Raw genomic sequence first — 23,955 nt, 5'->3', positions numbered from 1 at the left:
ACATATATTATATATATATTATATATATAAACTATCTGTTGGTCTGTTCCTTATGTTAAGGAATACAGTAAGGCAAAGGCTATAGAATCAGACAGACATGGGTTCAAATCCTGGTTCTACCATTTTGAAGCTGTGTGGTCACAGTTTTTAAAGCACTCTCAGTAATATATTAGACTGAGATCTATATTTACATATTTGGCTTGGTCATTTTTTTCCTGAAAAATTTCACAGAGATACCTTGAAATACTGAAAACAAAACAAAAAAAACAAAAACAAAATAAGTATCTGTTGGTCTGTTCCTTATGGCAAGGGCTATGGCATCAGACAGACACTGGTTCAAATCCAGGTTCTACCACTTTGAAGCTGTGTGATCTTATATCTATTACTTCATCACTCTGAGCCTCACTTCCCTAACCTACAAAACAGAGCTTGAGAAAAACCACAACGTGCACAGGATTCTTATAAAGATTAAACGAAATAATGCACACAAAACAGTAAGCACCGTGCCTGGCATGAAATACAACCAATGGCAGTTTTTCCTCATTTTAAATCCCCATAATCACCATTTTATTTTAAAAATAAAGATGAGGCAAAGCTTACCTCTGCCACGGTGAGGACACAGTACACAGACTGATGCTCAGGATCCACGCCTTCTAATTTCATGCCAACTTTGAATCCATTTTTGTTATATGGAAAGGACTGGTGCTAAAATGCAAAATGACAGCAGCCTTAGTCCCTTATCCCAAAGGCCTACTTAAAAATGTAAATAGTTACCATTTTAAAAATAAAGACTATTTAACCAAATACATAATTTCTAAAAATCCACAGAAAAAGAATCAATAAAAAACCCAATGAAAAAATGGAACAAGGCCATAAATAGATCCTAGGAAAGGAAATGTAATGCCATATACCCTTTGTGTTTTACATATTTGAAAAGATGTTCGACCTCATGCAGAAGAGACATACAAAGTAAAATTACACTAAGATACGTTTCACCTGCCAGGCTGATAAAGATCAGAAAATTTGACAACACTGTGTTGGTAAAGCTGTAGGAAAACAGATACATGCACACATCACTAGGAAGAATGAAAATTGGTACAACCTTTAGCAATTTCATAATATCAATCAAAAAATTCTTTTTGACACAACAATTCTAATTCCAGGAAATTATCCAAGGGATACTCACACATGTGAAAAATGACTGGTATAGAAGATTATTCACCAAAGCATATAGCAAAAGATTTGAAAGTATATATGTATGTACGTGCAAATCAATAGGGAGCAACCTAAATGATTACAGAACAGGCCTAAGATGGAATACTATGTATGGCTATAAAAGAATGGTGAAGAGATTCATGACTCAGGATGGAATCATCCTCAAACTGTCAAGTTAAACAAAAAAAGCAAAGTCCAAAAAGTATACAACATATGTTATCATTTGGTTTAAGACAGAAAGGGAAGGATCTGTGTGTGTGTGTGTGTGTGTGTGTATATATATACACACACACATTGCTTATATGAACATATAATTTTCTAGGAAGGGAATATAAGAACTGGTAACACTGGTTACTTCCGGCTAGGCAAACCTGGTGCCTGGGGGACAGCGCTATGAGAGACGTTCTTTATAGTATTGTAGTACTTTTATATTTTGAATCACATGCATTCATTACTGATTCAAGGAATTAGCTACATTTAAACTTTTTTTTTTAATGTAAAAAAGTATTCTCTAAAGGACCAAAGCTACAGAAAATAATTACAGAGAACAAGTGTACATGTAATTACTACTACATTTAAATCAAATATTCTTAATGTAGATGTATCATCCTAACATTTACTATTCATCACTTTTTAAAAGCTTGCTATGTTCATACCTACATAAAAATACACCTATAGCCGATTAATTACATACCATGATTAAATATAATGAAATAATTTAAACCAAGGGTTAGCAAACGCCAGTCTGTGGGTCAAACCCAGTGCACCATGAGTTTTATAAACAGTCTTACTGGAACATAGCGATGCCCACTTGTCTACATATTCTCTATGGCTGCTTTTGTGCTACGACGACCTAACTGAGTTGTTGCAACAGAGGCCACATGCTCTGAAATGCCTAACATATTTACTATCTGACCCTTTACCAAAAAAGTTTACCAACCCTTGTTTTTTTGTGTGTGTGTTTTTTTGTTTGTTTTGAGACAGGGTCTTGCTCTGTTGTCCAGGCTACAGTACAGTGGCAGGATCGTAGCTCACTGCAACTTTGAACACCATGCTTGGCTATATTTTTATTTATTTATTTATTTTTTTAGAGGTAGGGTCTCACTATGTTGCTCAGACTGGTCTCGAACTCCTGGCCTCAAGTGATCCTACTGCCTCAACTTCCCAAAGTGATGAGATTGCAGGCAGGCGTGTGCCACTGCACCAGGACCCCAACCCTTGGTTTAGTCCAGGGACATCGACTGCTACTCAGAACTACATTTGATATCTATATTGTTAACTGATTTTAAATCACTTATGATAAAATACTTTTATTGTAGCTAATATAATATAGTGACCCATTTTTAGATGTTCTGTTGTGATAGTATGTAAATCGCAGTAACTCATTTTTCATCTCTCAAAGCCACAATCTTGTCATGAAATTTCCTAAGATTTTTTTCTTCATCTGCTAGTTTTTCACGGTAGTATTAGTACCCTGTTAAAATTCATGATTGCAAGCTCATCAAATGCTGAGAGAAAAGAACACACGTGTCAGTGTGCACCCACACATGTGGCATGGGGAAGGTACGCACATGTCAATGTTAACTGCCCTCCATATAAACACACGCATGAAAAACTGTATCCTGAAAAAATGATCTCAAGTCAAATTTCAGTGGAAACAACAATCCTAATTCAGGCTGGGATCCCAGCTCCTGTGCCCTTACAGATCATGTCTCTAGAAGGGCCCATACCTCCTTGAACAGCTTTGCTGGCACTGCCACAGCTTTCTCCTCTTCCAGGTAGGATGCCCAGCACCATGCTTTCTTTCCTTTAGGAGGCAAACCTGAAAGGCAAGCGAAACTGAAATGACAGAATTTCCAAATCCAAGCCAGCAGTGCTTCATCTGTGAACTCACACTTCCCTGACTGATACTCTGCCTGGCTCTTCTCTGACTTCCAGGGCCGGTATCTCTCAGTCTCTCTTCCTGGCTCCTCTTCCCAAGAACCAAGATAAAAACCGAACTGTGGTTTGCACCCTTAGTGAGGAGGGTAGGAGATGGAAATGGAAGAACTTAGAATAAAGGAAGAAGACAGCAGGAAGTCAAGACAAAACACTACCACAGAAGCTACAGGAAGGGGGAGCTTCTAGAAGCAGGATGCTCAAAAAATTTTCCCTAAGAGATCAAGAAGTTGAGGACTGTGGAAAGGCCAGTGCATTGAGTGGCTGCTAATCTTGAAAAGGAAGGAAAACAATCAATATAGTGAGAGGCAGATTTTTAGGTGCAAAAAGAATGCATAAGTGATAAAATAATGGAGGCACTTAATATTCGTTTTATATATTTTGGATTAATTAGAAAAAGACTGGAAATGAAGGAAAAATATAACAGCCTGATGCAGAGCAAAGTTGAGAGAAAGGTACTTTGGGGACGAGACTGGAACAGGCTAAGGCAGAGTACACAAAGAGAAGAAAAAAATCGGAAAACTTATGGGAAAAATGTGACTGAAGGAACAAGGTCCCAGAAGAGCCAGGGGCCTGGAAGTTCATCCGGGGTAAAAAAGAAGGGCAAGGGAAAGGATGGTGAAAGAAACAGCCATTTCGAGGCAGAGTGCAGAGGAACTGAGGAATGTACACCCTTCATCTCAGTGACATAAAACAGAAGGTCAGCTCTGAAAAGACACAAAAGTTAAGCTGCGTGCCTGAGGCAGGTGGGGCTATTTGCAATTTTTTAAGGAATTAACAGAACAAGGCTAGAATGCACCCCAGCACTGAGGAAGAGCGCGTGGTTCATGGCCCTGGTTTGTCGGGACAGTATGACAGTGCAGGCTGTGAGCTAAGGCAGGCAAGGGGATAGAGCCTAGTGGGGGACACCCCCCAGGGCCTCTATGGAAGTGACCCAAGGTCCACACAGAATAAGCAGAAAAGTACATCGAGACAAATACTAAAGGGAAGGGCCTCAGGGCCGGCTTCCTTCTGGAAATAAAATGCTGCATGAGGAACAATGGAACAAACAAAAAAAGGGGCCAGGGAAGGTGGCTCGCGCCTGTAATCCCAGCACTTTGGAAGGCAGACCCGGGCAGATGGCTTGAGGTTAGGAGTTCGACACCAGCCTGGCCAATATGATGAAACCCCATCTCTACTAAAAATACAAAAATTAGCCAGACGTGGTGGTGCACAACTGTAATCCCAGCTACTTGGGAGGCTCTGGAAGGGGAATCACGTGAACGCAGGAGGTGGAGGCTGTTGTGAGCCAAGATTGCGCTGCCATACTTCAGCCTGGGTAGAGTGAGAATCATCTCAAAAACAGAGGGGAGGTGGAGGGAGGGAAGGGGAGTGGGAGGGGAGGGGAGGGAGAAGAGAAGAGAAGAGAAAGAAAAGAAGAAAGAGAAGAGAAGAGAAGAGTAAGAAAGAGAAGAAAGAAGAGAAAGAAGAGAAGAGAAGGAAAAAAAATGGTCCATGCCAGGAGCTCATATTTGAGAGGGAACAAAAAACCTAACACTGTGGGAAAAATAAGAACAAGTTTAGTAAAGAAGCAGGCAAGAAACACCTACCGATGAGGGGGACAGAGAGAAGAGGGGAGAGGAGGGAGGAGAGAAGGAGGGAAGGAGGAGATGGGAAAGGGGACGAGGAGGGAGGGAGGGAGGAGAGACGAAGAGAGGGAAAAGGGAGGAGGGAGGGAGAGGGAATGGGGGAGGGAGACGGCAAGGGAGGGAGGGGGAGGGAAGAAGGGGGAGGAAGGAGGGAAGAGAGGAGAGGGAGGGAGGGAGAAAGGATGGGGAAGAGAGCAAGAAAAGGAGGGAGGGAGGAAGGAAGACAGTTCCTCATCCTTACCCTGAAACCACTTGAAAGTTATGAATTTTCATTTTTTTCCTTATCCTCAAAATCTCAATCTTTATTGACAAAACTGAATCAAAGAAAATCCTGAAGTAATACTTTAACTGCCATGACTAAAATTTCCACCTGTGTGAACCATTTTCAATTCCATAAAGTTACAGGTAAGACTTTATTTTCATCAGCTCACCCTGCTTTAATACAGCCGAATCCCCTCGTCTTTTCCTCCGCGCTCTCTGCGAACCCCTCAAGATTCTTACATCTTGTTTGTTCTCCTACAAAAAGAAAGGAAAATTATGACTTTACAGTTCAAGAAATTGGCACCAGTGAATAGTTAGAGAGCTGTCAGAAAGCACTTTTTCTGTTGTTCTTTTCTTCAGTTCTACTTTATAACTTTTAAGGAAAGAAAGAATATAGTTCATTTGAAAACTGTGTTGCTTTTGGCCTGAGGTTATTGTAAAATAAGACCGTATCCATGTATTACCCACTGGAAGAGCATGGACACCGCTCCCTGCTCCTTGAAACACTTCCGCCCTCAACTGCGTGACCACTCCGCTCTGATTTTCCTCACGCCTCACTGGCACCGCTTTGTCTCCTCTGCTGATGTCTCCTCCAATCCAGTTCCCTTCTCTACCCTTTCTAGTCCCTTTCCCTGGGTTTTCAAGGTCATTTTATAGGCCAGATACTCTCAATCCACATCCCCAGCTTCCTCTTTCTGACTCCATGTGGCTGTGCACAAATGCCTACTTGGGCTCTTCATCTGGATAGTTAATCAGCATCTCAAACCCATCATGGCCAAAGGACTCTTTGTTCTGCACTCCACCCTCATCTTACCATTATCAGTAAGAGACATGATTATCCAGCCAATTGCGAAAGCCAAAATTCTAAGTGTTATCCCTGATTTTTCTCTTTTCCTCACACACTCTGACAACCCTACCTCTACTGATTCCCAAATCCACAGACTTCCATCTTCTTTAGCCTTCTTACAGGTCTAGTGCAATAAACTCCTAACTGGTTTCCCTGATTCCACTCAGGGCTACAGTTGTCATTTAAAACATACATCATATCAAAGCATTCCCTTGTCTTAACTTTCCAGAGGCTTCCCCTGAAACTCAGAATACAGTGAACACCCATGACTCTTGTTTACCATAAAACCCTACATGCCCTGGGCCACACGTACCTCTTCAACTTCATCTGACTCCATCCTCTCCTAAACTACAGTGACCAGACTTTCTTTTATTTCCTCGAACAGAACATGCTGTGCAAGTTCTTACCTTGAGGACTTTTCCTCTGGAAGTTCTACTACCCACAAGATGCCTCACCCTTAACTTCACATAGCTGGCTCCTCTTCATTAATCAGATCATGCTGTTCATGTCATTGTCTTTGGGAGGGCTCCCTGACAACCCGACCTAGAGCAGTCAGCCTATCCTAACGCCCTATTTTAATTCTCAGCGTAGCACTTATCACTAGGTGACATTTCTCCTGTTCACTCTGTTTGTAGATTAAATACCCCCTAAACAAGAATGCAGTGTCTCTGCCAGGAGAGACTCTGTCATCTATCTGTCTTATGTATCCCTGTATTCTCAGCTCCCAGCACAGTGACTCGCAAGTAACTATTGTATAGTACCGATCTTAAGGGAAATGTTTCCAGATCTCAAAGTTCCCTTTTCCTATAGAACCATTAATAGATGCTTTAGGAATATGATATTTATGTTTTAATTCACACATTTTGAATGGCTTTTCCCCAAATATACTTCATATTTATGTGCCATTTTTTAACCACTCAGATAGTTTTATGAGATCTGTCTGCAATTTAATGAAATTGAATTGGCATTTTGTTGTCAAGAGGAATTTAAGATTCATCTACAAGACTGAATGTGTTTAAACGTTCCCTTTCACCCTAGCACTAAATTTCAAGACATCCCACTTTTTCACCCTGAAAGATACTATTGTTTATGATTCCCATTTTGAGATCAGGACAGCGAGGTGCAGAGAGGCCACATAACTTGCTGACAGTAACACAGATAGTCCTGGAACCCACATGTGAACTCAGTGGGCTCTAGAGCAGTGCTTGTGACTGTGATGCTACCCACTAAAGACGCATGCATCCCTGCACTCCTGGTAGTCAGGCAGAGGCACTCACCATTTCATCATCTCTCTCTTCTCCATCCTCCTTGGGGTCCACTTTCAGAGATAATTTTGGTTTTTTCTTCCGACTACACTTAGGATCTTCTTCCTCGTTGTCTTCTTCTACGTCCCTTTCTTCCTTCTGATCTCTGTTGTGTTTATAAACCCAGAATAGTGACAAGAGATAATACCTATCAAACATCTACTTGTTGATCATCAATGCAACAATCATTAAAAAAAAAAAAAAAAAATCACCCTCCAAAGGAAAAATCTTTAACTACCAGGAGAAATCTGTAGGCATGAGACTATCATATATCAGGAACACTGAAAACCACTATTACATAAGACATCTGTCAGGGCAGAAAATGAAAATTACCCTGTATATTAATTTCAAAAGGGGGCCAGCGATACGTATGAAATAAGTTCTAACAAGTTATTTGTCTGTCACATCTACCATCTATACTAATAAAAGAATTATTTAGAGACATTTGTTTTCAGGGTCAAACAAGGATCTAGCAGTTATTAAGAATGAAAAATCCAACCGAAAAAAGGCGAAGTGTAACTCTGTGAAACATCAGTTAGCCAAGAAAAACAAGACAGTTCCAGCTGAGTGCAGTGGTTCATGCCTGTAATCCCGGCACTTTGGGAGGCTGAGGCGGGCAGGTCATGAGGTCAGGAGATCAAGACCATCCTGGTTAATATGATGAAACCCCATCTCTACTAAAATACAAAAAACTAGCTGGGTGTGGTGGCATGTGCCTGTAGTCCCAGCCATTCAGGAGGCTGAGGCTGGGGAATCGCTTGATCCTGGGAATGTGGAGGCTGCAGTGAGCCGAGATCACGCCACTGCACTCCAGCCTGGCGACAAGGTAAGACTCTGTCTCAAAAAAAAGAAAAACAAGACAGTTCCCAAGCCTGTGCTGATTAAAATACATGGGAAACGCACTAAAATATAAATGTCCAGTCATTTCTTTGTAGTATACAATGATATGCAAGAAAAACACCTGCTTGGCGGTAAGCTGAACTTTGTCAGACAGTCCCCAAATGGGAAGGCCACACACTACTGCCAATTACAGCTGATACCGCTGTCTCATAATCCTCAGTCCACACCTTCAGATCATCAGTGACACAACTCACTACACTCTTCCCTATGGCCATTTCCACTCAGGTGATTACAAATCAGTGGAAGCTTTATGCCATATGTGGAGTTTTAGCCGAGTTACCTAAGAATTCCCAAAATATAAACAAAACTATGTTTTTATAAATGTGTCATCAAAATGTGTATGTAGCCCAGAAAAAACTAAATACTCTTAGCTGAAGAACAATCAAATGAATGGAAATGGAAGACTGAAGGCAGAGGCAGAGGCTGTTTTGCAGGCAGAATGTTAGTAATACAACTCAGACCAGGCATGACAGACGTCACCAGGTCCCATATAGGGGTTAGGGCCCACGTGGCCCTAAAGGAAAAGTCTCTGGGAAAAAGGTATCAATAGGTGACCAATGTCAGAGAGCATCAAACTTCTATATTCTCAGGCACCATGACTTTGGACTCTAAAACTCATTTTATAGATGGAATGGGGAAAAACCTACTTATCTTTGATGTGCCGAACACAATTCTGGCTGCAATAGTTTCCTCCAGAAAGACACTCATCTACGTTGCCATACTGACAACAGTTCTCACAGAACTGAAGCCCGTCTACTTTCACTGGATCCTTCAACCTGAAAGGCACCCCAGTCTTCTCTGAAAAGACTAGAAGATGAAAAGAAGAAATGCAAATTAAAAGCATGACAGAAGACATTCTAAAATACAATTAAACTTTTTCTTCTAATAATTTTGTTAGCAACACAATAAAGAATAGTGTTTGTTGAATGAATGAATGATCAAATGATAGTGTTTTGCGGGGTATGGGCTCTGTAAAATCACTCAAGTCATTCAAATAATGAAAAAATATTCTGCAGAAAGGATAAACAAAAGCTTGCCCAAGGCTTTTCTACAGAGTTCAAAGTAAAATGAAGAAAATTTCATTAGTCACTAAATTCAGAAGACGCATATATCGATCTATGAAATCCTCTTCTATATTTGTATCTTCCAGAAAATTTCAAAAGATCATCTTTTATTTCACATTTACAATCTGTTGATGAATGATTTTGTTTCACTTAATTGGCTAAATCAACATCTCATCTATTACGCTTTCAATGTAGTACATTTCCTGAATCAAATTGTGTATCCAAATTGTGTAGAAACTCATAACTCCTTTTGCCTGAATTGTTAGGCTAATCATTCATTCAGCCAACAGTTATTAGGCACCAATTTATTCGAGACATTAACAATGACAGTAGAGACCTTGCCCAAGAGAGCTCACAGTCTAGAAGAGAAGAGAGGCAAGAAAACCAGTATTTATAATAAAATGTGATACATGCAATACTAGAGGCATAAACAACGTCCACAAGTAGTACAGAAGAAGTGATTCATTCAGCCTAGGGTAAGGTCAGAGAAGGATTTTCTGATAGAAAGCCTCAACAGGGTTTTGAAGGCCAAAGAGGAATTTACCAACTGGACAAAGAGAGAAATGGCATTTGAGCCAGAAAAAGCAGCATGAGTAAAGGCAAGAAAGCATGAAACCACATGATGTGTTGGGAAAATTACACATAATTCTGTGCTGCTGGCACTGCCAGGACACAACATACAAAGAAGGAAATGGAGACTGAGGAGACAAAGCGAGCAGGGAGGTGCACACAGCACCCAGATCTTTGTATGTTCTGCTCAAAAGGCAATGAGAAATCAGTGAAGTGTCAGATAAGCAATCTATGTAAGTTCCCCTGGCTTCAAGGTGCAGGACCAATTGGAAGGGGATAAAATTAGAAGCAGACATCTGCAATAGCTCAGATGAGAGTTGAGAAGAGCCTACATTAAGGCTGTGGTAAAGATGATAGGTAGAAAAGGCCAGATCTGAGACATATTAGGAAATAAAAATCAAGAGGTATAAGTAACAGGATATGGGGATGGGAAGAACAAATTCAGGATGACTCCTATATTTCTTTCTTGTCCACTGGGTGGATGGTGCTATTGTCAACTGAAATACGGGTTAGGGAAGAAAGAGCAGCTTTGTGGGGAGGGGAGAAAGAAATAGAAAATGAATTGCATTTCAGACATGTGGAGTTTGAGGTACCTGTGGGACATCCAGGTGGAGATGTCCAGTAGGCAGGTGGAAATACAGGCCTGGAGCTCGGGGGAGAGGTCGGGGCTGGAGATGTAGATTTAGGAGTCATCAGCATATAGGTGTTAGTTACAACCATCGGAGTAGATGAGAAAAAAAGTGGCAGGCTTTTGGCTAAATCACCTGCGTAGGCTACAACATGGATTTACTTAATTTCCAACTAACCTTGTGCTACTACAGATCTGGCATTAGGAAAGAAGACAGTTTATAGTTATTTTAAAACATAAAAGCTGGCTCCTATCAGTTTCATTATAGAAATTTACCTAACAACATGAGGGATAAAAAGTACCCGGGGCCTTCAAAGTTACAGCCTATTATAAAATTTTAGATATTCTTATTTCGAATCTTTCAAAGCAAGAAATAAAATGCAGATACCCATCCTTACCTTCCTGAGCAGTTGGTACCATCCAAGTGGTGGTAGCAGTTGCTTTTTTAACATTTTCCATCTCATTCTCATCTGTAATAACTTCCAAGGCTCCAAACTCATTTACCCGAAACTAGCGACAACAGAGCAGAAAGAGGCAAAATTTACAAAAGTGCTCAGGAAAGTCATTAATTATTTAATGGCTGACACATATAATCTTCAAGCAAATTAATTACATGTTAAAAGTTAATTTAGACAATTATATCCTGATAAGTCTCCCACCAATACTAAGACCTTTGCATTTTACTAGTTTTGGAATTCAAGGAAGGAGAACAGAACAAAGCAGCAAGGTCTGCTGAAGGATATCAACAACCCTGCTCTGCCCTGTCCTACAGAGTTGGCAGTTTACTTGATGGGCTATCATTTCGAACACACTTTGTGTATGTGTGTGTGTTTGTGTGTGTGCACGCGCATGTGTGTTTTAACAAAAACTTATTTTTTCTTATGTCATATTTTTTCTTATTTAAAAATCACATTTAGTAAAAGGAAAGTTACTCTTTTCCCAGGAATCAATTTGTCTTGCCCAAGCTCACCCAGTTTGGAGAGAAGGAATATCCCTATGCCAGAAATAATGGCCTGGACATCCTTTTCATCATAATCCAAGACATGAGCACAGAAGGTTGAAGCATGAGCCACATGACCCCAGTGCCAATACTTCCTCTTTCTTTCACTGCTCTTTAGAATTCTGCATTATCTTCACTTATAGTCCTCTAAAATAACTGAAAATTTCTCTGGGAGCTGAACAAGTAGTCTACCACCTACATGCCGATTTTATCACTAAAAAGCAAGAGCATCTTGATTTCACGGACATTCCCATTCCAAATACTGAAAATTTCCTTTCACCTGACAGAAAGCTTCAAACAAAATAGGTTTCTACAACGACCTGGTTGTACTGTATGTATGCATTGAAGGCTTAGCCATTACCTACATGTGGAGACCCTATTCTTTCTGAAACAGCGAGGTTTACTCACACATTCATGAGTTTCAAGCAGTTTTCCGTATTCCTTCTGTTTTTCCATAAAACAGAATAACATTAAGGACCCACTAATTTTAGCAGGTGATGAAAAAGTAGAAAGCTCAGAATTCAAAAGGATAGTAAGATGTTTCAGATCTTTCAGAGAAATTATGAGCATGCAAATATGTAGTGCTTAAGCAAGGCCCTCCATTTGCCAATCCGAAAAAATCGATCTGGACAACATGCCAATATAATGATTTATTTAACTAAACTACATTCTGACTGCAAGTTGGAAAACTCTTAGGCAAAAAGTATCAATAATTATTCTTTCTATCAGGTGAAAACAGCACCTTAAACAATGTTCTATGCATAGTCCACAATTACGAAATGGTTTCTAGACTAAATGTGTGGAAATGGTTAAGGAATGTGAGAATGTCTTCTCCCTACTACGTACGTATTCCAGATACAAGTTCCCAGGTAAAATGCGAGTACTATACCAAGTGTATATACCAAAATGTCAACGTAGGAAGAGGTAAAAATTTATTTAGAAGGAAAAGAGCTAAAATAACTTCACTTTTGGAAAAGAAATTTTAAAAAAATGTTTTTAATGATTACTCTGAAGACAGAATATTTCAAAATAAGGCTGACAGTACCATCTGCTGGGCAAGAGTAGAAAGAACAAGCTACTATGATAATTATTAATTAATGATATTAAAGAATGTGATAAAAATCAATTTGAATTAAAATTCAAAAACAATAGGCACAAGCTTGACAATGCACTTCAGGCAATTTTGCTTTTACCTTATGTCACTGATATTAATTTATGCTTATTTGACAAATACAAAATATAAGAAATAGCATCAAACATTTACATTAAACAGAAAGTCTCCCATGGCTTAAGTTTTCAAATTGCTGTAAAACAGCAAACCACCCTCCATTTCAAAGACCGAGAAAGAAAACACCACTGAGTGAAATCTCCAAGTCAGAACTCAGACCTATGACATCTAGAAGCTTCAGGTTCAAACACTTTCAAAGTTAAAAGGAAAGATTCCCACAATGCAACATTCAATCCCAGTCAGTTTTTCTTTCTCCTAAAATTTATTGCCAGTAACTGACCTACAGTCTAAGTACAAAGTAAAGATGCAATGTCACTTCGGGGCACAGTTCACTCTTCTAAGCCAGAGATCCACAGATGGACTTTGAGGGTTGATTAATCCCATAAAACAGATGCAAAATTATGATATGTGCATATACAGCTTTCTGGGGATACGATTCATAGTTTTCAAGGCATATTATAAGCCTGAAAAAAAATGAAGAATATCTGCTCTTACCAAAGTTGCTTATCTCAAAAATTAAATACCTCAAAACATTTTCAAAATATCCTCTCATATGCAAAAACATACAGGGATCAAATTTTCTGTGACTTCTCAATTTGGGCTTACTGTGTCTTCCACAACATTGCTATCACAGAAATTGTCAGACCACAAAAGTTGATAGGTCCTGCTAACATTACTGAAGTCCTACAGACAGAATTCCAGAAAGACTCATACATTTCCTAACACTATGTTTTCCAATAAAACACCCAGGTTCTGAAATTGGTGATGCTTTCACAAATGGTTTTGGAATGACGGAAACTTCACATTTGTTTATATTTCTTTAAAATCATTAGTTCTTTTAACCTAGAGAGCTAAAATACGTATAAAAACTTGCCAAGTGGCTCCATTCTACAACCAAGAAAGTCAAAATTATAAACTTTACAAAAGGGATTTAATATTAAGCAAATAAAACACATCTGCTGACTTTTTCTGCATGTGGATATATCCAGGTCAATCAGAAAACAATTATGCCTGAAATATATAAGGGACTGCACATGTTTTGTTTGGCTTGAACTACCTTTAATTGATTCAACTCTATTTTTTATTTTTGATTGTAGAGTCAAAGGATCTTTTGCCTATATTTGCCTGATTTAATAATAAATCATTAGAAGACGCTGCTCAGGTTATTGTTTTCATTTTATTACCGTCAATGTTGAGATGTGAATCGACTTACCAGTGTGTTTTAAGGGCAAAGATGTTTGATAAACAACTAAATTGTTTTCAACATTAATCAAAGCAAGGCAAAAACCGTATATTAAGAGTGCAGTGAATTTTACTGTTGGGTTTCTGCCTGCTTCTGCAGGCAGGGTCTTACTCTTGGCTAACTGGCAATTATTCTTACTAGATAAGATGCTGTCCTCTCAGGAGTGTATCTGCATTTTACCGAGAGACCCTGAAAGACATTATGACCCAGAGGAACAATTGTCTGTGGATACATTTCAGACATCATTAGAAGTTCAGGTACGGAAACTGCTCAGGTATGGGAAGCCCTACCATGTACCTCTGCACTGCCACTTAGTCACCTCCCTGTTCTTACAGCTGGCCCTGAGACACTAATCTACAAATACTAATTTGCATTTTAAAAGGACAAACTAGGTATTGGTAAAGTTTCCAAAGCTTGCTTAGACAAAAGTGTTTTAATGACTATAATATTTTCAAGAATGTCAGTGGACACTTGCTGTTTCTCCCTTAACACTCTGTACCTTCTTAAGCTACTCCCTCTTCTGGAAGCCCTTCTCCTTCCCTTCCTCCCTAAAGTATTCATGGAGACTCCTACATATTTCCAGGCACCTGAAGCTCAAATGACATCTGCTTTTCAAAGCCTTCCCAATCCCTCCAGCTGAAATAAATTTTTACCTCCTCTAAATTCCTGTAACATTTTCTTTGCATCTCTTTTGATATGAAAGTGTTTCTTCTCTTTAGACAGCAGTATAGCAGTGGTAAGATAATCCATTTTAAATATCAGAAAAACCTGGTTTTAAGACCCCTGCCAGTAACTGACCTAAGTAAGTGAATTAACCATCCCAGGCCTCCATTTCCCCATCTGTAAACTGACAAGAGAGACAGAACTACCTTAAAAAATAAAAGAATTAAATAAAAAGATGCAGGTAGTGTTCAGCAGAGAGTACGTTCTCTATTCTTTCCCCTACTGCACCCAGAGAAGACGTCTGTGCTCTGTTTATATAAGCGTTCGACAGCCCAGTGTGGAGAAAGGATTCCAGCAACAGGGAACAGTAAAAAGGGCCCAGCATGTAAAGGCTTCAACTAGTGGTTTGGGCTGCGTAGAAAACAAGAGTGGCAGTGGGAGTGAAATGAGACATGGCCAGAGATGAAAACAGAGGCCAGACCACCAAAAAACTCTTGTGGTAAACTTAAGGGGCTTGAACTTCACCAAAAAGATTCCAGCAACTGTTAAAAAATGTTAAAAAGAAGGGCGTAACTTGACTGGATAACAATCGTAGGGCTTTTACAGGAAAAGTTATTTTGAAACAGCAAAAATTGAGGCATATAAAAACCTGTTCCCATGATAAGAAATGGACTTCTATAGATTTGCTGACTATATTACCCACTGAAACACAGAAGCCTGGGTAGGGCAAAATAGGCAAAGAATGATGTGAGAGAGAACATTTCATGACTCATTGAAAGTTCTTTCTAATATTCTAATTTTGTGAAAAATCAATTTCTTAATCAGATTTCTTAAGTAACTTGGATTTTAAGTAGGAAGCAAGTGAATTAGAAATCTTCAGTAATATAATCAGTTGGGTCATCTCTGAATCTCAGATAAAAGGGTCATAAGGTAAAAAAAAAAAAAAAGACATTTAAATTATTTTTAAAGAGAGGCATCAAACTGTCTACAGTACATGAATTAGATACATGGCAATTACCCAGATAATAAGATGGGTCTGAAAGTTATTATCAAATAACCCAGATGATAATACCTGTTAAATGGCTTAATTACCTGATTAACTTAATACAAGTAATAGGTTAATTTCTCAAACTCATTGCTTAGAAAACCTTAAAGCAATCCAGATTTCTTAGGGATGGAAACTTCACTCTATTATTAAAAGCTAACTGAACAAAACTTACAAATTTCATCATCCACATGACAGTTTTTTTAAAAAAAAGCCATTGAGAAGAAAAGGGATAAAACACACAAGGGAAATAAAGGAGTAAAGCAATTAAAAATGGCACTTTACATAGTAAGTCATAAAGCCAGAAAAAATACAATTTGTTAAGTGTTCTGTATCCATTACTTTGTTCAATTCTCAAAACCACCTTATCACATAGATTCTAATATCCTCAATTTTACAGATAAGGCTTCCAAAACTTAGGCAACTGAAATAATTTGACAAAGCTTGGGTAGCTATTATGTAGTTGACATGACCAGTTTGAGAAACAGTTTTTCTTTCTCAAAAATGTTCAGCAACCTTTCTCTGTCATATGCTTATCCAGATGAATATCTGGAGAATGTTAGCGCAGGTAAAATCCTTAGCATTTGTTTAATTCCTAATTTACTGCAGAGGAAACTTGACCCAAAGAGATTAACTGGCTTTTTCAAGGTTATACAGAAATAAAATTGAAAACCCAATCTCCTCTCCAGATTCTACTAAACCTCAGTGCAACATTTTTGTTACACTAAACTCAGAGATGTTGGCACATTACACTTAATTAAATCAAACCCAACTAAAATCTAAGTATTTTTCCAATGACAGGCAGATTGTCCAAATCTCACCACTGAGGATGAGCTAGGGCAGGCTTGGCTAGGATAGTCGTCAAGCAGCCACTAAAAGGGATTAGATTCCAAGAGGCCTGAATTAGGGAGCTGGAATTTCTATTCAAGATAGCCTAGAATACCAAACATTTGAGAGGTAAACCAAGCAATGGCCTGTTGGGGAGATAGGAAGTTCAAATATCTGAACGATCAAGTGCAAACACAAAGTCTAAAGGGCCACAGACAGGTTCAAGGTTCCAGAGAGAGGATCAGAGCAAAAGTAAATTAGAAATGAGAGATGGGGGTAGTTGGTTTCCCAGATGGGTGCTTGCACAACCATGTTTCATGGGACAAAAGAAGTAGTCCTGGAATAGGTTTGGGGTTACTGGGAAAAGGAGGCAGGGCAAGGTTATACAAAAGCAGCAGATTGAAGCATTGCTCTCCAAAGAGTTCTCATCTGTACTAAGGCAGACGGATTTACAGGAAGAACCCGATTTTGAACAGGTCACTATATAAAAATCCATATTTACAGTACAATTTAAGAGAGGTGAATAATCCTTTTATTCAATACTTTAACGTTATCCAGTTTTTAAATGAGAACTCTAGGACACAGAGATTGTGGCTATTCATCTGAAGTTACAAAGCGCATTACTACAAAATCAAAAAAAGATAGGTCTTCTAAGTCAGTCATTTCTGTATTTATAGGCTTCCATGATAAGAGTCAAAACTGAGATGATCATTCTTGAAACTATAAATCAATTTGCGCAAAATAAGCATATACTGCAGAAACAGTCCTTACTCCCTTAATCCAAGTGACAAAGGCTCTGCCATTCCATCAGCATTTCAAATTGTCTTGCACATTTATTGTGGAGGTCTAAGCATCATCTAAAACCCACACTACTATGATTAATGCTTTTAATTTTTATTTCACATATGTATCCAATTTTAAGTAAGCACACACACAGATGCACACACACATAATTGTATGTAATAAAGAGAGCTTACCTTTAAGTCACTTCCTGGTAACGTGCCCACTCCATCTTTCCAGTCCATAACACTGAATACATCAAACTCTTGACCACTTGTGCTAGAGGCAGATTCAGTCATGATTTATTTTTTAACCTGAAAGGGGAAAAGAAGGCATATCACTAAATATTCCACATGGAAATCTGTTTTTAATTTAGTACTCATTAGTTCAGTTCCCCTTAATTACATAATTTTCTTGATCACAATATCCCACATTCCTAGATCTAAAACCACTACTTCAAAATATTAACACTTTTTTCCTAGTAGAATCCTTGGAAAAGTATAGAGAAAAAATATTAATAAAATTTCTAAGTTAAAAGTGTTATGGTAAACATTTTCTATTCATAAACAAAAGAAATGCATTGATTCAAGGTATATTCACTTAAAACAAAAAGTCATAATGCCATATGGATAGAATTCCTTGCCTGTAAGTAGTCTATTTTCTGTTTTAAGACACTAGAAAAAAGTAGACATGGATAAAGGATAATCTGCCAATTTGTTATTCTAGGAAATAGGAAAACAGTCTCAAAATGTGCAGCAAACACCCATAAAAAGGCTCTGTTAAGATAACCAATTTGGCTACCTAAACTGTGACAAAATTCCTAATTTTCATTTTCTAAAAAAATTGGAAAACAAATTTCCATTGATTGTAGTATTGATATTGTTGTGAGACTGTTGTCTGTGTAACATGAGAAGAACAAATAAGTAATTATGTTGGTATCATAGACAACTGATGAAAGATTGACGGGTCTTAAATTTGAATGGAAGTATCAGTATGAATTCATGTGTTTTATCTTTAGAAATACGTGTATTTTCTAGTTTTGTCCACTGAAAGAATCTAGAAACAATCATCAATCAACAGTAATGAGCAGCCTAGCTTCAACTGTGGTGTCTAAATACCATTTCTCACAATTCTCCCCATAGAAGGAGCTGACTTCTGCTCAATAGCAGGAAATGTCCAAGATGAAAACTTAAACATCTTGTCAAACAAGAAAGCAAAGAAGCTATCAAAGATAATGGAAGTCATATCCAAAGAACTCAAGAGCCAACCTGAATAGGCCCCTTCTGGCCAAAGAAAGACAAAGTAGCATCCTTACTATCCTAATTACTAGCTGCAGTGAACTGAAACACATCAGACAAATGTAAATCCACAAGTTCATAATGACATTCAAAGCAAACAAATAAACCAAGAACACCTCATTGATCACCTTTTCAGGATTCAAGAAAACCAACTCACTATTTGGAAAAGGAAACACAGATTTATCCTGCCTTTCCAATGTGATCTGTATGTTAGAGTAACCATATCGTTGGGCAGATAAAGTTTCCCCTTAGAAAGAATTCCAGCTAATAAATGAAGAAAGAATGATAGAATATTATAATTTGTAACCTTTAATAAATTAATGGTTCTAGGCAACGACCATCAATGGCTGCCAGGAATGCAAACCCAACACCATCTCTGAAGTAGCCTTGCCAGGAAAAAAAAAAAAATCAAACCTAATCTGATCAAGTCTATTTATAGAAGCTAGCAGAGAAAGAAAGCCTGTTAAATCACACCACAAAGATATAAGGAAGAAAATCCAGATTACCAGAAACTCTTTAGCAGCATTTCTCAAAGCATGCATTCCTCAAGGGTCTCTGAGACCCTTTCAAACGTCCACAAAGTCAACTGTTTTCATAAAAACTCTCACACATTCTTTGTTTTCTTCACTGTGTCGACATTTGCACCAATGGTGCAAAACCAAGAGAGGATAAAATTGCTGGTGCAATGGCAATAACTGTAGTAGCAGCCATTGCATTCTTCTCCGCCATGCATGCACAGTAAATAAATGTCAGTTTCACTAAAGACCATTATTGATGAAGTAAAAATAATAAATGTTATTAAGTCTTGGTATCTGAATATACGTTTTTAATATTCTGTGTGATGAAATGGGAAGTACTTTGACATGCCAAAGTACCATGAATGCAAGCTCCTGGTTTTTAATGGAATGCCTTTTTTACTTAACAAGCTATATTTATTCGGGTTTGGATGTCTGGTAAATATTTTGTCAAAAATTAATGAAGCGGGCCTGTCAAATGAAGGAAAACACTAACAGTATTTGTAGCTAACAATTAAATTTGAACCTTCAAGAGAAAAATCAGGATTTTGTAAAACTTACAAGCAACACCATAAGCTTGCCAGCTTCCAGATGGCTAAAGACTTTTCTAAGGCAGTGGATGGGCGGTGATAGTAATGGATGTGATTTTTAAAATATTTCATAATGAAATATGTCAACACTTGAAGATCTGCCTAACTCGGTTAAGCAAAATTTTCAAAATGACCAACGCATGATGGTACAAAATTATGCATAGATAAATGATCCATTTAAAGTGCAAGATGGACCAACAGATTTTATTTATTTATCTATTTATTTATTTATTTATTTATTTATTTATTTATTTATTTTGAGACAATTTCACTCTTGTCACCCAGGCTGGAGAGTGCAGTGGCATCATCTCAGCTCACTGCAACCTCCGCCTCCTGCGTTCAAGGAATTCTCCTGCCTCAGCCTCCTGAGTAGCTGGGATTACAGGTGTCCACCACCATACCTGGCTAATTTTTTATATTTTTAGTAGAGATAGGGTTTCACCATGTTGGCCAGGCTGGTCTTAAGCTCCTGACCTCAAGTGATCCGCCAGCCTTGGCCTCCCAAAGTGCTGTGATTACAGGCATGAGCCACTGCACCTAGTCCCGACAGATTTTAATGTAACAGATTATGATTCATAATTAATCAGGTTCATTGGTAAGGTTTCAAACTGCACACTGCAACTAATCTTTAAGAAACTACCACCACCTGTCAAGTTTTAGTGTGGTAACTAAGAACGTTCACTATTAAATGAAAAGGCTATTAAAATATTCCTTCCTTTCCCAACCTCATACATGCATAAAACCAGATTTTCTTCATATACTTTAAGCAAAACAACCCAATGCAACAAGAATGCAGAAGCAGATATCCAGCTATCTCCTATTAAATTAGACATTAAAGAGATCTGCAAAATATGTTTAAAATGCCATTTCCCTCATATTTCTTTTATTCTGGAAACTGTGATTATATTTCATTAAAATTATGCTTATATATGCTATCATGTACTGGTTTTACTGTTATTTTTAAATAGTTTAAACTATTTCTAAGATAGCAAATATTGATATATATATAAAACTATAAAACAATACCTCTTTGAGCTTTCAACCATTTTAAAAGTGAAAAGGAACTTGAGACCAAAATGTCTGAAAGCCAATACTGTAAACTACATAAAAAGATGGGCAAGGAAATATGAAATTTTTTTCATATTTTTAGATGAAAAGGGATTTAAGAAACACACCAACCAATCACAATATTACAATTCATAGATATTCTGTGGACCCTGATTTAAACAAAAGATTATTGGACAGGAAGGAAAGTATGAATGCCAAATTGGGTATTTTATGATATTAAAGAAATACCGTTTTTTTTAAGAGAAACGACAGCATGTACTTTTAAAAGAGGAATTGTTCCTTGTATTTTAGAGGTACAAATTGAAATGAAAAGATGAAATGATGTAATGTGAGAAATTTGCTGTAAATAAGGGGATGAAGTGGTAACAAGACTGGCAATGTGTTGCTAATTGTTAAGATGTGTAAAGGGTCCATGGTAGTTTTTATTTTACTACATCCTAGTTTTGTATATGTTTGAAAATTTTGTTCAAAATTCAAGATGTTTTTGAAGTGCAGTCCCCTTACATATATAATATACACTCACTTTTAAATAGTCAATAGGAAAAACTTCTGTTTCTTTTAATTACAGCTAATTTCTACTGGAATTTACTAGATGCTTCAATATTTTTTCTTCTGTTTTCCCCCGTAAGTAGAGAAAACATCAAATATTAGACATATTATTAAGCCTACTTCTGATCATTTCAAAGCTTACACAATCTAAATTTGAAGAAGAATCAGATTTTACAGACCTCAAAAGCACAAGCCACAAAAGCAAAAATAGACAACTGGGATTATATGAAACTAAAAAGATTCTGCACAGCAAAGGAAACAATCAACATAGTTAAGATAAAACCTACACAGTGGGAAAGGTATTTCCAAACTATCCATCTGACAAGGGATTAATATCCAGATTATATAAGAAGCTCAAACAACTCAGCAGCAAAAAGGCAAATAATCCGATTTGAAAATGGGGAAACGATCTACATAGATACTTCTCAAAAGAGGACATATAAATGGCCAACAGGTATATTAACAAAATGCTCAGAATCACTAATCATCAGATAAATACAAATTAAAACCACAAGGAGATATCATCTCACCCCAATTAAAATAGCAATTATCAAAAATGTAAAAGAAGAAATGCAGGTGAGGATGCAGAGAAAGGTGAGCTCCTATATATATTGTTAGTGGGAATATAGAGTAGTATGGCCATTATAGAAAACAGTATGGAGGATCCTCAAAAAATTAAAGACAGAAATACCATATGATCCAGCGATCCCACTACAGGGTATATATCCAAAGGAAAGGAAATCAGTATAGCAGATATCTGCACTCCCATGTTTATTGCAGCACTATTCTCGATAGCCAAGATATGGAATCAACCTAAGTGTCCGTAAGTGGATGAATGGATTTTAAAATGTGGTTTATATACACACAGGAATATTCAGCCATAAAAAAGAATGAAATTCTGTCACTTGTGACAGCGTGAATGAGCCTGAAGGACATTATGTTAAGTAGGTAGGCACAGAAAGACAAATATCACACGTTCTCATTCATATGTGAGAGGTAAAAAAGTCTCATAGAAGTAGAAAATAGAACAGTGGTTACTAGAGCCTGGGAAGGGTAGCGGGAGGGAGGGAATAGACAGAGGTTGATTAACTGGTATAAAACTACAGTTAAATAGGAGAAATAAGTTCTAGTGTTCTATAGCATAGGGGGTGAATACAGTTAAAAATAATTTACTGTATATTTCAAAAGAGTTAGAAGAGTGGATTTTGAATATTCCCAAAACAATGAAATGATAAGTATTTGAAGTGAAGGATATCCCAATTACCTTGACTGGATCACTACACATGGTATGCATGTATCGAAATATCATATGTATACCATTAATGTGTACAATTATTACGCATCAATTAAAAGTAATTCTTTTAAAATAAGATTTCACTACCATTAAGATTGTGCCTCAAAACAGGACCTAGGATGTAAAGGGCTGAGGAAGAATTAATCTAATCAATCAATAATAAAAATATGAAATGAATTAAGACTTAGTATGACTTCTCTCTCACTAAATAGGTAACAACCAACAATGATACAGACTCCCTATGAACTGATGTTTAAGGGTGGTAACTTTTTTTTTTGATAGACAGTAGAATGACAGAATATCTTCCCCCTGGTGGATAAACTTGGTAATATCCAAGTGATCCTTTAATAAAAAAAGTTTTACTGTTCTTTCTGGTAAAATCTCTAGATAACCATTTCCATTATTTTCTTTGGCAAGTACACTTTAAGGAAATTTAGTGAAATTATCTTATAGTATGAAACTGTCAGCTGTGACTATCCTGGTTATTACAGTCTCCATAAATATAATAGCGTTTGATAATAGCATTTGTTCAACAGATACTAAGTGTCAGGCACAACACATACTTTTGTTAAGTTTGATTCAATCTTACCTTCTTTCAGAAAAGGATTCAAAGTAGCAATTTACATATATTATTTCAATATTTTCTTTTTCAGAAAAAGAGGGATTTTATCATCCCTCTAGTCTACATTGAAGAAACTGAGGTGCAGAAAGATTTGGTAACTCAACCAAAACCAAAGCCAGTAGCATGGCCAGCATCTGAACCCAGGTCAGTCTGATTCCAACGGTGAGCTTTCTTTGTCAACCATTGTTTAACCTTTACAGAGCTTTGTCCCCCTCTGAAAATCTGGCAAAATCTACTTTTACCAGAATATGGTACACCTCAGAACATGACAAAACTATTTACTGGGCCAAAGTTCTTAATATAAATATCAAGTCCACATCAGTGCAACATGTATCTCTGCTAAAGTACCTTCAAAGTACATGCTTACTAACAAAATGTCAGTAAGACATACAGACGCCACAAATAGATTTTGTCTTTTCCTACCTAAAAACCATATATGTATAAAATTCACAGCAGCAAAATCCTGTCTGACAGGAGGAATAGAAAGTAGCAGGTATCTAAAAGCTAGCACTATACATAACCTGCAATAAATGTTCACGTTTTAAGAAATACTCAGAATATGCCTGTGCTGTATGAAACAGTAGTAACGTTACACAATGTACCCTGCCTGAAAACATGTATCTAATATTTGTAAAAACTGTTTTCACCCATATTTTCATTCTGAGGTTTGTAGAGATTCTGTATACAATATTATAGCATAAAAATATTTACTATGTTGTCTTTCTCATCATCTAATTTTGAAGCCTATGGGTACTTTCATTATCACAAGAAGACTGAATGGCTACAACAGATTGCTTTTCTACCATCTATTAATGAGGTAGAACAGCCAGCAATCAATATTATTTTAAGAAAAGCGGCTTCTAAGACACCCCAAGTC

At 37.5% G+C, this 23,955-nt stretch overlaps 1 protein-coding gene across 1 annotated transcript in view; it reads right to left on the bottom strand.

Annotated features, from left to right (window-relative positions):
* Positions 1 to 23,955, bottom strand: part of L3MBTL3 (L3MBTL histone methyl-lysine binding protein 3) — a 127,642-nt gene that overhangs the window by 85,585 nt on the left and 18,102 nt on the right. The window contains exons 3-10 of the mRNA XM_017879382.1: positions 17,340 to 17,456; positions 10,754 to 10,865; positions 10,321 to 10,395; positions 8,741 to 8,900; positions 7,167 to 7,299; positions 5,213 to 5,297; positions 2,946 to 3,037; positions 601 to 705 (exon numbers count right to left, since the gene is read on the bottom strand). Coding sequence (XP_017734871.1) covers positions 601 to 705; positions 2,946 to 3,037; positions 5,213 to 5,297; positions 7,167 to 7,299; positions 8,741 to 8,900; positions 10,321 to 10,395; positions 10,754 to 10,865; positions 17,340 to 17,441 — 864 coding nt within the window. The 5' untranslated portion in view covers positions 17,442 to 17,456. The remainder of the gene's footprint in view (positions 1 to 600; positions 706 to 2,945; positions 3,038 to 5,212; positions 5,298 to 7,166; positions 7,300 to 8,740; positions 8,901 to 10,320; positions 10,396 to 10,753; positions 10,866 to 17,339; positions 17,457 to 23,955) is intronic.

This window comes from Rhinopithecus bieti, unplaced genomic scaffold, assembly GCF_001698545.2.
Source record: "Rhinopithecus bieti isolate Rb0 unplaced genomic scaffold, ASM169854v2 scaffold_19, whole genome shotgun sequence".
Taxonomy (NCBI): domain Eukaryota; kingdom Metazoa; phylum Chordata; class Mammalia; order Primates; family Cercopithecidae; genus Rhinopithecus; species Rhinopithecus bieti.
Note: the sequence above shows the minus strand (reverse complement) of the source record. Positions and strands in the feature narration are given on the sequence as shown.